At 34.7% G+C, this 16,818-nt stretch overlaps 1 protein-coding gene across 1 annotated transcript in view; it reads right to left on the reverse strand.

Moving 5' to 3' along the window:
- LOC108741275 (probable chitinase 10) overlaps positions 1-16,818 on the reverse strand; it is an 86,273-nt gene that overhangs the window by 5,849 nt on the left and 63,606 nt on the right. Inside the window, exons 4-13 of the mRNA XM_025976492.1 lie at positions 16,247-16,484; positions 15,822-16,001; positions 9,539-9,752; positions 8,538-8,757; positions 4,860-5,301; positions 4,396-4,613; positions 1,897-2,155; positions 1,585-1,769; positions 1,219-1,527; positions 1,105-1,148 (exon numbers count right to left, since the gene is read on the reverse strand). Of these exons, the coding sequence (XP_025832277.1) occupies positions 1,105-1,148; positions 1,219-1,527; positions 1,585-1,769; positions 1,897-2,155; positions 4,396-4,613; positions 4,860-5,301; positions 8,538-8,757; positions 9,539-9,752; positions 15,822-16,001; positions 16,247-16,484 (2,309 nt within the window). The remainder of the gene's footprint in view (positions 1-1,104; positions 1,149-1,218; positions 1,528-1,584; positions 1,770-1,896; positions 2,156-4,395; positions 4,614-4,859; positions 5,302-8,537; positions 8,758-9,538; positions 9,753-15,821; positions 16,002-16,246; positions 16,485-16,818) is intronic.

A 16,818-nucleotide genomic window follows, 5' to 3' on the forward strand; every position in this document is an offset into this window, starting at 1 on the left:
TGGGTGTGTTCCGAAATATAACCCAGCATACTGACCAGTGCTGATGACGTAATGAATCGACGCCATACTGTTGATTCGTTCCGAAATATACTGGCCAGTGCATTGATGTCAAATTGACGCCATATTGACAATAGTGTTTGTGCTCGTTTACAATAATTTTGCTCTAAAAGTTTGTTACAATAAAAAAATCCTCAAAGTCTGATGCACACACGCCCGTTTGATATACCACTACATCACATTTGTCTCACCAGTACAATATGGCGTCGATTTATGACGTTATCAGCACTGATCAGTATGTTGGGTTATATTTCGGAACACACCCAATATCTGGTTGGGATTACTTTGAAGGGGACAAAATGGATGTTCGTGAATAAATAAATAATTTTTGAAAAAACACAAAATTCGCGATACTTTTTAAACAGATCTCGTATAGGTTTAATATAGTGATGAGTAAAGTGAGACCAAGACGAAACCCTACTCTCCATGTTGATCTTGGTCCTATACATTTAATTTGATACTTACGTTTTTTATAATAATTCTTTTAAGCACAAAGTTTTTTATTTACTAACATAATATTTATCTTAAATGATGAAATGATCTGTCATACATGCGAACTTGGCAGAACTTTTAAAGAAAACAGTGTCGTTCGTTGTGAGAATAAAGACCAAGACAAACACTGCAAGACCAAATCAAATTTTGTTTATCGCTACTTTAAAAGCAGCTATCTAACGCACTAGAATGGGCTATGTTAATGTTAATTAAAGTAATCCAATCTACTCCCCTATTCAATCGCCAATTGCTCCAAGTTGTTCTAGAATGCTCCAAAAATGTTTTGATGCATTTTTAAATATTTTCAAATGTACTAATTTTGATGGTCTCTAAATGTTCCATCGTGTTATTTATTAAATTTCTAAAAATACTTATCTCAAAGAATTGCAATACTTACGATCTTTTGTAGTATATTGGCCATTGGCATTCGAACTTTCATATGGTCCATCGTACTCCAATTTTACTTTATAGCCATCCAATTCCTGTCTCATCGCGTTAATGAGTGGATATTTCCCAGCCCCGCACTGTCCCCTGAAATCGTCCATGTCGATAGACCAGATCATTATTCCTCCAAATCCTTCCTCTTTGAGCCAAGCCATCTGGTAATTATCGAAAAATATATTTAGTAAACTCCTCGAAACAAAAAATTCAATATTCTGAAGAACTCACCTTGGTTTTCAAACTCCTTTCGTCGTCAAATCCGACCCATTGATTGTCCCTGTAGGCAAAAGGCACTTGTTGTTCATTGTCCCAAACCAAAGTTGTGTTTTCAATGTGGAGGAAGTCGCAAATTTCGTAGTAACTTAGGAAACCTGCTTCGTTGGTATATTTGCCTGGTTTTCCACCTCCAGAAGCTGGAGCTCCGATATCGAATTGCGAAATATTTACCAATTCGAAACTTCTCCCGTAGGTCGGCATCCCAATCATCAGCTTCTCTCTAGGAGCTCCCTGCTTGACCCATTCTCGGGCAGAATAATCCTTTAAGGAGAAACAAAAATTTGACGAAGCAATACATAAATATTTCGGTCAACTTACCACTGTGAGTTTCTTTTGGTAACTGGTGGCACTTTCTAGAGGGAAGAGAGGTGAATTATGTCCAACCGTTCGTTCCCATTGACCGTGGAAGTCGTAGGTCATGACATTGACAAAATCTAAATATTTTGAGATTTCTGGAACATCGTAGCCCGCTGCTATCGCTTCGAATGATGCTGGAACTGCAGCTGTAAAACGAGAATTTCATTTAGACAACTCGTTTAATGAAAGCGCGTTTCGTCATGGATTAGGGTGGTTTAAATGGATAATGTAGGGATAAAGTTAATTTACATTCACTTCGGATGCTATATGTACCTGTCAGGAGAAGTCTCGGTTGTCCGGAAGTCTTAGCTTCGCCCTCGAAGGCAAGGCGTAATTCCTTGAGCAAATTCACGTAGGCTACGCGATCCTCGGCGCCACGAGGGTATTCCCAGTCTACGTCCAAACCATTAAATTTATAGTCCCGCAGGAACTCTATGGCGTCGTAAACGAATTGGTTCATGCGGAAAACATTACCAGTCAGTTCTTTGAATGGAGTTGAACCAAACGCCCAGCCACCAATCGCCAAAAGAATCTGATAAAAACACGCTTTACGATCACTGAATAAAAATTTATATAGGGTTTAAATTTCTCCCTAATTTTTATCGTACTTTTTATAGCCATTTCAGTATGTACGTATCAATTAAATTACAACGAAACTAAAACAAAAACCTGTCAGAAATTTAATACTCGGGCTTTACAGTCGGCATCTTCAATCTCTGTTCTGATAACAGACTTAAACTTCAGTAGAAACTTACCAATCAAAATACCAATTCAAATTAAAAATCGGTTGACTGTAAAGTCGGTTTACTGACTATAGTTGAACGTGACAACGTCATAAGAAAATACTGATGGAATGGTTTCATTTTTCAAAAGAAAATTTTAATTTTATTTGTTTGATAGATATTTTGTATGGATATAGAGAAGGAGGTAAATGGAAATGTATTATTGTATAGCAGCTGTCCACGCGGACGCATCGCTCACTCNAAAAATTACCCGATTAACCAATTAATAATCTATTTATCGAACATTCGATTATAAATTAATTATTTTCCGCTTTTAATAACAATCGATTATTTGGGATAATCGATTAGCTTGTCGTATACTTTGTTTACGTTCTGTACTGATGTGACCTTCAGTTTGACAGGCGCAAAGTAGAAAAGAACAGCACTAGGCCAGAAAAGGAAGGAGACAACTCCCGGCCAAACTGTTAACCGGTGAGAAGCGTATAATCCGTACAGTACTGCACGGAAAAATTGACCATTTTATCCACTACAAATTACCTCAAATTAATGAGGAAAAATTATTGCTGCTGTTACACCCATGCCTAGAATCGAGCCCGGGACCTGTTTGACAAATCTGTGATCTAATAAGTACATTTCTTAGTTATTCGTGGTGTCACTTCTCGTAGCTTAGTGGTTAGACAGTTGCTACGTAAAGCCATAGGACTAGGGTTCGATTCCCGCTGAGGGCGCGACAATTTTCTCTCATTAATTTGAGGTAATTTTGTAGTGAAGCGATGAACTATTTGATGATCTATTATAAGTAATTTGTTCTGATTTACTCTTAATCGTAAGATACAGAACCTCAAATATTAATTAAAAGTATGTCAATTTTTGCCTATGTTAATTAACTTTTAATTTTAATTGATGCATACCGCTTATCTTAAATTTTAGTTTACTTAATTTCGAATAAAGGCACATCAAACAGAAACTTAGATTAACATTTAAGAGCGTCTAATCTAATGGTTAATTTCATTTTATTTACTCAGGTAAACTCTCATTATAAATTCAACTTGGGAGCCAAAGATTCATTAAAGTTTCGCAGTTTGAGTTGAGCAGTGATGCCTAAAATTTTTGAAAGGCAAACAGAGAAGCTGGCGCTTAAATTAGGTTCGTAGTTATTTGATTATCTTTGTCATAGAATACACCGCAATTTACTATGTAAGCCATCAAGAGGAAGCACAACTAACTTCCACCATGTTTGGTAATTTCTAAGCTTAAGTAATTAAACGAGTATGAAATTTAAATGAGTTCATTTTGCTAGGAGTTGCACTTTTAGACACATGGTGTCATGTTAACCACATGCATTTACAATTTTGGATTCTGTATTATATCATAAATCGTAAACTGGTTTTATAATTGAAATAAAAAACGTTACCTATACCTTTTATTTATTTTTGTTTGCTCAGTATCAAATTTTTAGCCCTTGTAACTTAGAAATTATTAGGACGGTAGTTTATTGACAATTCTAATGCTATTTATAATTTTTTCAAAATCTGCCACTTTCACTTATAACACTTATAATCGTTTGGCTTTTGGCAAAAAATTTTGAACATTACATATTTCTTCTTACTTATTTTCCTTTCGGCCAACAGGAATCGAGATAGGCAAATCGATCCTAAAATTTTTTCAAGACGGTGCAGTTTTTAATATGCAAATTTGAGATATTACTTTTTTGACACACAAAAATAACATGTCAAAAGAAATTCAGTTTGTCCTTAGTTTTTTCAATCTACCTACCGCCTGATTTTACGACAATTTGACTGTACTATACCGCGTGCGAAAGTGCGCACCTTGACATTGAGTTATAATATGCCACGTTCGTCAAAAGAAGTACATGAACGGCGCAGGCACACCGATTGGTTGTTGGAAGTTGTGCGAAGACAGCACACGCACGTACAAATACGAAGCGGCAATTCGCATACTGTAAACCAATGTAGGTACATCTATTCGCAAACGGTACATTCCTTTCTTAATATGAGAAATGCCTTACCTTTAAATTGGGATTTTTCTCCCTTAATCCAATAACTTTCTCATATCTTTCAGGATCTTTGTCATCAGCTTCAGTTAATTTATGATCTTTAAGGGTAGCAAAAGCGTAAACGACGTGGGTACAGAGAGAAGGGTTTATGTCTTCAGGGGAGAATTTTCCAGCACCAGGTCGTTTCTGAGACCAGCTAGTCATGTAACAGAAGATTTGCGGGGGACGCACTGAAAGAAATGCAAATCGATAAATATTATTATATCTTACAAAACAAAAATTCAATTTGGAAATGGTGTCTTAAAAAATAATTTTCTTTCAAAGCTAATGTTCATTTAACTTTCAGTTATGATTAGAAAAACGTCTGAAATTTGTATCAAGAGAAAGTAATTCTTTAAAACGATGTCCCAAGGCAGAAACTTCTGACAGAAGTACTGGATAAAAACCAGAATTGTTATAGGAATTACAGTACTTACTGTTTTTGTCTAATTGAAGTGTAGTTTTTAGTACGAGATTTTTTTGAGGTTTTCTAGTTTTCTTTAAAACTTCAGACACAGGAACTGAAATGGGCTTTGGTTTTTCAATGACTTCTTCTTCTTCTTCAATTATTGTTCCAGCAACTTTTTCCCAGTCTATATCTTTAGCATCTTTTCCCCTGGAGATACCCCTGAGTTCTTCCCTCATTGCTCCAATAAGTGGGTATTTCATATTTCCGCCGCAAACTTTACCAGTAAAATCGTCCATGTCTACAGTCCAGACCATAGCTCCGGCGAAACCGTTTTCCTTAATCCATTTCATTTTGTGTCGGATGGATCTTTCGTCATCAAATCCAACCCATTGATCTCCGTGAATTGCATAAGGTACTTTCATTTCATCATCCCAGATGTAGGTTGCGCCATTTCTCAGCATATCACACACCTAAAATAATTCCCAAGGGACCACAAATTAACTTCAGGTTTCAGTCAACTAAACCAAAAAGTAAGTTAGTACTGGAAGAAGTTTTGTAATTTTATTTTTGATATGAAAGCAAAAAAGCGGAAGCAAATCCAAGAAATATGGACTTTTTGATGTTTGGATAGTAAACATTTTATATTATTTCAAAGTGTGGGACCTTTGAGGAACAGTAAAAATGAATTTTTTGTTTGAAGATCTCGATTAATATTCATATATTTTATATTCAAGACAACTGACATTTCCGAGCTTTTTGCGATATAGAAACCGTTGTCCAAAATCCCTTTAGTTTATGAATTATAAATGAAAGAATTTGCATTTTTTACAATTTAAGTTAGTTCGTTCCTTGTCTTTGAACTGCATATTTTTTTTTTCATATGTTGATGTAAGAATTTTTTAATGATTCATGTTGTCATAGTTCCTACTCGATCTATTTGATAGTTTGAACAGAATCTGAATCTTCAAACAACAAGCCAACACTGTTTAATTTATCAGTTTACCCTCATTACTGGCTTGTGAGTGCATTGTGTAACATTCGTTTCAAAGGAATTTCACTTATAATAAACGACTAATTTTAGTGCTTTACCTTACTAAGTCGCATATACTACAAAAATAAAGAGACCATTCTAGAAAACATTTCGACAAGATGACTACCGCGTAAAAGGCGATAAAACTGTAAGATTGTAAAAGAATTTGAAAAGAAGAGGTAATTTAAAAAACGCTGACGTTCACTGTGGTGGTTATTGCCATCGTGCATAACCAATGTGCAGAGAGGAAATTGGAAATGGAAAGTATAAACGAAGTTAACAGAAGCCATGCAAATTGAGAGAGACAGTTGAATCTAGATAGGATCACATTATGACGCGCCATTAAAGGTGAAGCTACCTGCAGTAATAACTAGGTCTGGGCAAAAATTACCCGATTAACCAATTAATAATCTATTTATCGAACATTCGATTATAAATTAATTATTTTCCGCTTTTAATAACAATCGATTATTTGGGATAATCGATTAGCTTGTCGTATACTTTGTTTACGTTCTGTACTGATGTGACCTTCAGTTTGACAGGCGCAAAGTAGAAAAGAACAGCACTAGGCCAGAAAAGGAAGGAGACAACTCCCGGCCAAACTGTTAACCGGTGAGAAGCGTATAATCCGTACAGTACTGCACGGAAAAATTGACCATTTTATCCACTACAATTGCATTGCTCAAATGTGCTGTTATTGTTACTATTTACTACTGAAAATATCAACGAGATGTTTATTTATATTTGAAGACATATTAAAGGCTTTAACGTTTTTTTTCGACTTGCACTACTATTCATGATTGAACAAAACTTTTGGCAGGTACTGTATGAAAAAGTATGTTTAATGAACAAGAGTCGATAGTATGAGCTTTTTTCTCCCTACCTACGATTTTGCCAGCGCGCATCCAAGATATTGGAAGGAATAACATATCGCTAGAGAAAGTAAACGAAGTATGTTTATTACTTCTGCGACTAACTGCAACTATACCTTTAACTATTTTTATTGCTAAGGGTTCCTAATATACTCTAGTTCTTAATGTTCTATTCGAACTGAATCCGTTTGTTATAAAGTACACTATCGATTGATATTAATGGACTACTTTCAGAATTTATAAATAATCGATTAATCGAAATAATTGACTATTCAGAAAAAAACAGTCGTTTTTTTATCGGTTGCTTAAGTACTACATTCTAAATTAATTTACAATTTCTCGTCGTGTATTTCAAGGTTGTATTTGTTTAATTAATTCTTATTTGCGCCTTTATCGACGTCCTTAAAGGACTATGGAACTTTTTAATGTGTATTAGGTATCTATCGCTATGGGTGCCTTTGCAAATTAAGAAAGCTTGGAGAGAATTTCATTACATTCCCTCAAATTTATTCGGGAACTTTTAAAAGCAATAAAACGGTGCTCCAGCTAACATCTGAAAATGAAAGGAATTTATTTTCCACCAAGCTCATTAAATATGTATACAAGAACGGAAAGAGATTTGCGATAGAAGAAATAAAATGCCAAAGTGCGAAAGGGAACAAAATTCTGTAGACGGTCTTTTGTTCTTTTAAGTGGATTTTTACTGCGTTTTTATTGTGCGATCTTCTCGCGGCCTCCCACGACTTATAATACTTAATATTTACAAACAACACGTTTCACTTTTACGACCTCCCATCAGACCTCAATAAGACGTTTTACTGTTATGGGTGTTCTAATCATTCTATGCTAATTTTATTATTTATTATCATTAATGACTACATCACTTTCCAATGAAGTTGTTTAACTGCGATGGCATAAAATTGATTATGGCTATTATCCAGGACTATATTTTTTAGTTATTTACTGCTTCGAGAAATTTAAGTATACAAAAAGAACGTTTTAATTAATAAAAATGTAAAACTAATGATTGTGATTTACGAAGTTGTCCACAAAATAATTTTAGATGAAGGTAATTATTTTGATCCTTTAGTACAGCTTTTTGCATTGAAACATTAATTACCCTATTCACCTCGGCATTGATAGACTATAGTCTTAATGTTCTAGTTTTATCATTTTGTGAAAAATGTTGCATGATCTTTTTGTATTTTTAATTGGGGAAAATCAAATAGTAAAACTCAAACTTGAAAATAAACTATCTTCTTCGAGAGAGACAACAAATCAACGCCATATGACTAAAGGAAGAAGTAGAAACTAAATACGAACGCGTAATGTATGGCGCAAATATAAAAGTGTAAGTCGCTGCGCAGTAAGACAGTGCGCAACCCATTTGAAGCACACGCAAGGAGATAGAAGGCGTGTCCGATGTTCGTTTGACTTTTTTATATGAAAACCCATTTGTGCGCGACTAATTTTCGGAAAAGCGCATGCGCAAATCATAACAAAATTAATTAACGAATACACCTTTTGTTTATAATTTATGTTTGACAACTGTCAATACCGAAATTTATGCGCAGTCGCTTATTGCGCAAAGACTTTTGCGTTTTTTTACCTCTTCTTATCCAGGTCTTTTCATACCCGTTCACTTCGAAATATTGTTTCAATAAGTATATAAGTAATTATTATTCTATCACTTATACGTAAGTACACACCCCTTCATTTTTATCTTCTATATTTGTATTTCAATCAACTGAACCATTCTAAATACCTGTACTTCTGATCATTGTCAACATAAAAAAAGACTTACCTCATAGTAGGCAAGAAATCCTGATTCTTTAGTGTAGGTTCCTTCTTTACCTCCCCCTGTGGCAGGAGAATTGACCTTGTACTTGTCTTTATTTGCTAACGTGAAAGTCCTTCCGTATGTTGGCATTCCTATCACCAGTTTTTCTTTTGGTGCACCAAGTTTAGCCCACAAGTTGGATGCGTGGTCTACAGACAGTTGTTTACGCCATTCGCTGTCAGAACTGGAACAAATTATAAAATTTTGTTACGTACGATATATGTAAACAATCGATGTTTTCAGTATGAGCCGCAGTCGAGCTAAAAATGAGTCGTACTTGAGCAAGAAATGGGTACCTACAGTACAGAAGTATCAAATTTCACTGAGTATTTAATGTATTAGGCGAACGTAAATGGGCTAATAAGAAACGTTTTTGGCCTATATTGAGCACGAAAAAATAGTAACTGATGCTTCTTTTTTGACCTAAGAATTGGTCAAAAAAGGTATTTAGCCCAGTTCCTTTAAATCCATATGTTTGTTTCACTTACTGTTCACACTGGTATTAAATATATGAGATATGAGAATGATTAAGTTAGGGGCGATATGCTTTAGGACGAGTCGTAGACGAGCCAAAAGTGAGTATAAACAATAGGATATGCTAGTTATCGCATGAAAATGTGAATATAATTTCACTTACTGTTCACACTGGTATTAAACATATTAGGTACGAGAATGATGAAGTTAGGGGCGATATGTTTTAGGACGAGTTGAAGACGAGCCAAAATTGAGTACAACCAACAAAATATGTTAGTTGTCACATAAAAATGTAGTTTTGTGTCTATTTATTGGTGAATGTAATTTCACTTACTGTTCACACTGGTATTAAACATATTAGGTGCGTGAATGATTAAGTTAGGGGCGATATGCTTTAGCACGAGTCGTAGACGAGCCAAAAGTGAGTACAGACAACAAAATATGCGAGTTGTTACATAAAAATATAGTTTTGTGGCTATTTATTGACATACCTTGGTGAATATAAAGGTGCGTTATGTCCAGTTTCCCTTTCCCATTTCCCGTGGAAATCGTAAGCCATAACATTAATAAAATCTAAATAGGATGCAACTGCAGGAACGTCATAGCCTGCTTTGATGTTATCAGGACCTACTGGGACAGCTGCTGTTAGAAGAAGGCGCGGCTTCTTAACTTCTTGGGCTTCTGCTTCAAACGCTTCTCTTAATTCTGCAAATAAACGAAGATATTTCTAATTATTTACGTATTAAATGCGGATATTGTAAATAAATTTATATTTATCGATAATCGAGAATTTATTTTTATATTTAATAGTTCATAAGCTACAGTGTTAATAATCGAGCTTCCATAACTTTACCGTTGTTTTCCCAAGATACAAGGGTACAAAAATGACCATTGCATCCAATGAGTGGAAGGTCACCTATATGAGCTTTTTATCTGGAGTCAATGAAAGGTGCGATCTCATTATTTCGGAAAATTTTTATACAATGATTGTCCAATCAATTTCAGATCTTCAACATGATCGTCATTTTGACCTGCTGGGTAATTTGGAGTCAGGTCATTTTCTTTAAGGACATGCATATTTTTGACCCCACCAACGGATGGTCGAGCAATTTCATAACTGCAAGCACCCTTGATCATAACAGCTTCAACTTTCACTTAAACCTTAAAGTCAAGAGTATTTTCCATTTTAAAATTTTTTGACCTCTCTATGATGGAGGTAAAAATGTATTACTACTATTAGGAAAAACTGGTTGACCTATAAATAACCTTGCAGGTTAAACATAAGGTCATAATCGATGTTCCCAACTGATTACAACTTTAAAAGTCTAAAACTTTTTCCGAAATTAATTTAACTTATCATATATATTGGGTTATAATTTTTATCATTTTTGTACTTTCACAATTGATAGTATTTCTTGAAAAACGGAAATCTGTCTCCTGTTTGCAGATCCCATGGGGGTTAAGATTAGAAATTAGAAAGCGCATACCGGAGTATTTGGTAGCAAGACAGAATGAGCTGCGTATTGCCGCGTTATTGTAATTAAGTAGGTTCCATACGGATTGTGTTGATGGATGACGTTAAATAGTAATCGTGTTGGTAATTACTCGAAACATTAACTGACTCTTATGTGCATGCACATATGTATCTACGTATGTGTGAAATAGAAACTGTTCCTAAACCTCACACGGAAATGGAATTAGAGAAACGACATTGACGCGATTCCGAGATAGAAAGTGTGGGCCGACGATAGTGGTGTTAAGCACAGGGGAAATAACTGCTGTGTATTCTTGTGGAAAATGTCGCTACAAAAAAAGCCTTTTTAATAACAATGACTGCGTGGGAAGCAATCGAAAGTTGAATTTCCATATCTCGTTTAGTTCGCGTTTGTGTTCTCGTAGCTATAATAAGATAGGAAAATATTTATTCAATTTAAAAAGGAATTAAGTCCGGGGATCCTTGAGATATCGTGGCTTTTTAATATTTTAAAAATTCAATGCTCAAAATTTATCTAAAACTTGTCTGTTTGGTACGCAATGTCGCCAACTGGTTGCAAAAATAAAACTAAAATAACAATTTTCATTCCTTTAAACGTTAGGTCTATCATAAACATTAAGAAATAAACATTTAATTACAAAATAAAACCTTTGACTAAGAAACATTTTCTAAAAGCATTCAATTAAAATTTCCCTTTCATCACAGATGGATGGTCTTTTTCAATACGAAAGGGAGCTGCCGAGTTACCATCTATTCCGTTAGTAATAAACAAGTAAAATATCATATAAAATAATTCGAAGTGGTCTGTATTCTGTCGAAACTGCCAGACGCGGATCGCGATTTCGATCTTTTTGGATCTCATCAGCGCATCGGAGACAGCTCCGACAGAACGCCATCTGGCGCCAGATGGCGTTTACCGTGCCATTTGTGGTATTTTCTAAAAGTAAAATTTCTGTTCAATGCTTCAAAAAGTTTTATTAAAATCCTAAAACAGGTTGGGGCTTCTTAAATATTGTATTTAATTTGTATATACTTGTGGACAAAGTCTAACAATTTTAAACATACGTACAATTTTGTGAAACATTTATTGAACTTTTACTTGGCTATTACTAAACTGTTTCATAAGAAAACCATGGATCGATTAATACCATTGATGAAATTTAGGGTGTTTCTGAAATAAGTAGCAAGCTTTGGAGGGTGTTCGTTAGATGCAAAATAGAGAATGGCATGATGGGTAAAGAAGTGTGGTTAAGGAACAAAAAAATTAATACGAAAACCAGACGATATTGCAGTCCGAAGCCAGCCCTGGGCGTGAATTGGTAACGTACAGAAAAACTGAGATAATTAAGCTAAGCAATTACATCGATGAAGAATGTAAACAGTGCCGGTTGTGGAATAATGTAAATATCAATGGCTTACTACTACATAACTACACATAATAATCTTCAGGCGCTCATTGTGATAAAAATTAATTAAATAACTCTTTGTTGATCGCTGATAGTATGTAGTAGTCTTTAATGTACACCTCAACATGGTATTAAAAATATAAAAAAAATACTCGTACAACACGGTTTCTGCAGTTCATGGATATCGTATTTTCCTACCAGGGCCGGACTTATCTATGACTATACTATCAAATCAAAACGGTGTACTTTCGGACCTCTAAACATCTACTTAATTTTCTTGTTTTACCGTAGCCTATCATCTTCTACAAGCTTGCCACTTATTTCAGAAACACCTTGTATAAATGAAAGTTTCATCAGTTTCTTTCGGATTTTGTTCCGGAACATGAACAACATATTAATAATCCAATAGCAACACTAATTTTCAATGTAGGTAGGTTTAAATTTGAATTCATAAAAATTCTTGTTTCAGAACTTGAAAAGAGACAATCTTAAGACGTTGTTAAACGATGACCTATGATCAGATGATTGAAGAACTAAATTCATTTTCGAGGAGGTAGACGAAGCACGTATTGGATTTTGTTTAGGGACGTGAAGTATTAATTGGGTTTTCTTTGGCCCAAATAGTAATATTAATATTTTAATCCTTTTTTAACAGAAATTAACGATATCTCTTCATTCAAATAACGTTTTTATGCTGTTATTTGCCTTTTATCTCCTTTTGAACATTACAATAGTTGAAGCAAACAATTCTGAAATATTCGTGAAGAAATATAGGTATGTCTCACTTTCTATTGTCTTTCATTGGTACCGAACCTCTACCATCTTGATAAAATTTTGACGGTAACATCTATTTGTAAATGGTAATAGGATTAAAAATGCGAACAACAAATTAGCATTCTAGATTTGTTAAGATTAACTGGTATGTTGACAGATGAACTAACGAACGGCTCAAAGCAATAATATCGATAAAATCTTCACACTTCGTAGTTGTTATATTATATATTATTTATTTATTAGGTATAAGTACATACAGATTACTTGATCCAGTCCAACATAAAAAGCGGTATCTGTATGGCAGGCCCGAATCAGTGAAGTGGACAGAACTTTTTAGAAGTCTCTTACGTTAAATTAGGAACTTTTTGGTAACTTTTAATATATTAAACAATTATAAACGAAATGAAAGTAAAGGTTATCACCCTTTTGCACGGAAGATTTTCCTTTCCAATGAAAACAAAATACCTGAAACATTTTTGAAATGTTGGTGCTAATTTATTGATTATTTATAGGATCCGGTATTTGCGTGCATCCTATTTTTATTGCATTTTTTTTTTAAATGTAAGTACCCTAGACAAAAATTTTCAGTCTGTCTCCAGTCTCTCAGAGTCTTTCAGCGTCTCTGAGAGCGTCTCTCAGAGTCTTTCACAGTCTCTCAGTTATTGCCTAGGTGTTTTAATGAATCTTTCACAGTCTCTTTATGAGAGACTCGAACGATAAAATTGTTAATTCAGAGATTCGAGTCTCTCACAGAGAGACTGAATGAATAAAACTGAAAAATTGAGAGACTCTCGTTCAGAGACTGGATACGAAATAAGGATTTCTCAATGAGCGATTCGAGTCTCTCGTCCAGAGACGCTAAACAGCTTTTTTGACAGTCTCTCTCCAGTCTCTCAGTCTTTCAGCGTCCCTGAGAGCGTCTCTCACAGTCTCTCACAGTCTCTCAGTTATTGCCTAGGTGTTTTAATGAATCTTTCACAGTCTCTTTATGAGAGACTCGAACGATAAAATTGTTAATTCAGAGATTCGAGTCTCTCACAGAGAGACTGAATGAATAAAACTGAAAAATTGAGAGACTCTCGTTCAGAGACTGGATACGAAATAAGGATTTCTCAATGAGCGATTCGAGTCTCTCGTTCAGTGACAGTCTCTCGACAGTCTCTCTCAGCGACAGCAGAGGGACTCAATGAGAGACGGAGACTCGAGTCTCGCTTTCAGAGACTCTGAGACACTGAACATTTTTATCTCGGGTACCTACAGCTTTGAAGCAACATTGTACCAATATAAACACTGTGAATGATAAATGTTGCATTAAATAAAAACGAGAAATTGTTGCTGTGGTCACACCCTCGCCGGGATTCGAACAAATTAACATTTAATATTAATCACTATTAATAGTGTTAATAAAAAGGAGAATTTTAACACTATTTTTGAAAATAGTATAACTCCGTTTGTTCATATATCGATTTCAAGTGTGACAACATTAATATACTAACAAAGTCTTACTCCCTGGTAAAAAATATAAAAGTTGTAGGGGTTTTAAAAAAAGCGGTTCATCTCTCCTAAATTTACCCTATTACATCTTTTAGAAATTCGTAATGAAAGTTATTTTAATATTCTGGTAATTAACAGTAACACTGTGGCGCCAAATTTAGAAATAATTCGTAATTGTTGTTATTGTTAGTTTAGTCCGTTCGCCAACAAAAGACATCGTTAAAATTGACACTTTCTATTTTTCATTCGTCATAAGTCGTAATAATAATAAAGATCGCGGTGCACCTTGAAATTCATAACGCCGACTCATCACGCAAATCTATTAAAAGCACCATTTCGATCGTGTACAATATCATTATCTATTGTGCATTCGAAACAAGGGCGAAGAAAGTCGTATAAATAATACATAAAGTGTGTACATGTTCATCGTATTTCTTTCGTGACTAATCGCAAGCCTATAATCCTCTCCAGACATTGAGTAGGCGTGATACAACAATAAGATATTACGATTCAGTTAACGTGTGATGGTACAAAATGGCTGTCAGATTTAGATCTAAAAATAGCAACTAAACACAACGTTTATAAGAAGCTTCATTCAGCGATTTAATAAAGCCCATCAAAGAATGACAGCTTTAATGTATTTATGTACCAACCCGAGATAAAAATGTTCAGTCTCTCAGAGTATCTGAAAGCGAGACTCGAGTCTCCGTCTCTCTTCGAGTCTCTCTGGTGTCGCTGAGAGAGACTGCTGAGAGACTGTCAAAAAAAACTGTTTAGCGGCTCTGAACGAGAGACTCGAGTCGCTCATAGAGAGACCCTCATTTCGTATTCATGCAGTCTCTGAACGAGAGACTCAAATCTCTGAACAAGAGACTCAATCTCTCAATAAGTGATATCTCTATAGATATGGTTAAAATTTTCTAAGTTCAACATATTTCAGAGATCCCAGTCTTTCTACGAGAGACTCTAGTCTCCCAATTTTTCAGTTTTATTCATTCAATCTCTATCTGAGAGACTCAAATCTGAGACTTTGAGAGATCCATAAAAACACCTAAGCAATAACTAAGAGACTATGAGAGACGCTTTCAAAGACGCTGAAAGACTCTGAGAGACTGGAGAGAGACTGAAAATTTTTGTCTAGGTAAGGAAGCGTAGCCTAATTTGAAACATTTTGAAAATTTGATATTGGGAAACTCCTTTATTTATCAATCTACTAAAATCAAGTGCACAAATCTTTAAACAAATTGTTTATATTAACGATCAACATATGCAGGGTGTGTTTTAAACATGCGATAAAATTTAAGGGATGATCACTCAGGTTATTTTATGAAGGAAAGTTCGTATAAACATTTTTCGAAAAATCTTTTTCTGAATCTCAAAATTTTAATTTAAAAATATAAAGTATTTTTATACATCCTTTATTTTTATTTTTACAACTTTGGCAACATTTTATACGTCATCCTAGTTTTACCCTCATTAACAAAAGAGGCACATTTCTAAGGTGCTTTAAGTCATAAATGAACGATTAAACTTTTCTTAGAAAATTAACCGCTTTTTATCTATTATTTCATAGTAAGTAAAATTGTAAAATTAGTGAACTCTTACCTTTTAGAAGGTGGACAAAGTTTTTCTTGTCGTCGGATCCTTTAGGATATTCCCAATCCAAATCAAGTCCATCAAATCCTCGGTCTCGTAAGAACGGGATAGCGCTGTAGATGAAAGTTTGACGCGAATATCTGGTTTTTGACATGTCTTTGAACTTTTGTGTTCCGAAGGACCAACCACCTGGAAATTAGCAATAATATCCGTCAGATTTTTCTAATTTATTTATGCATATTGAAAATAATAAAAATCCCTGTCGGACATTGTTAATCTGGGATAAAAGTTGCACCAGAAAAGAAATGGGATGGAGTTGAATAAGAATTAAATGAAGACCGAAATGCGTTTTCATGAAGATCAAGGATATGGTGTGATTACAGTAACCTTATCACTTAGGATTATAATTCTATTGAAAGAATTGGAATACGTACCAATGGCCAATAGGGTCTTCAATTTTGGATTAGCTTTCTTGAGGTTTTGGATTCTTTCGTAAAGTCCAACTTTTCCGTCTTTGGTTTCGTCATTGCTTTCGAATGATGACAGTTTTCCTTTCTTCATCCATCCGAACGCAAAGATCAAGTGGGTGCATAGATCAGGAGTGATGTCTTCAGGGAGGTATTTACCAATCTTTGGTCTATACTGCGACCAGTTAGTATAGTAACAGACCACCTACCGAACAAAAAAATAAGGGACTTTACTGATGTACTATGACAAGTATTTCAAGATACAAATATAGAAATACAGTGTAAACTATTTATAACGTCACTCGATTTAACGACAAACTCCTTAAAACGTCGAAATTGCTTGACTTTGGTTGGTTTACATTGTTTTCTATAGATACAATATTACACTCTATATAGCGTCACGCTCACTCTATTTAACGACAACAATGCGGCATTATAAATCATTAAGCAGTACTTTCTAAGTTGCCGAAATAGATAAGAACTGCAGCTGTGTACGTTGTTGAAGAAGACGATCCTGTCCCTCCACCAAGCATCAAACA

The sequence above is a fragment of the Agrilus planipennis genome, unplaced genomic scaffold, assembly GCF_000699045.2.
Source record: "Agrilus planipennis isolate EAB-ADULT unplaced genomic scaffold, Apla_2.0 scaffold21, whole genome shotgun sequence".
NCBI classification, from domain to species: domain Eukaryota; kingdom Metazoa; phylum Arthropoda; class Insecta; order Coleoptera; family Buprestidae; genus Agrilus; species Agrilus planipennis.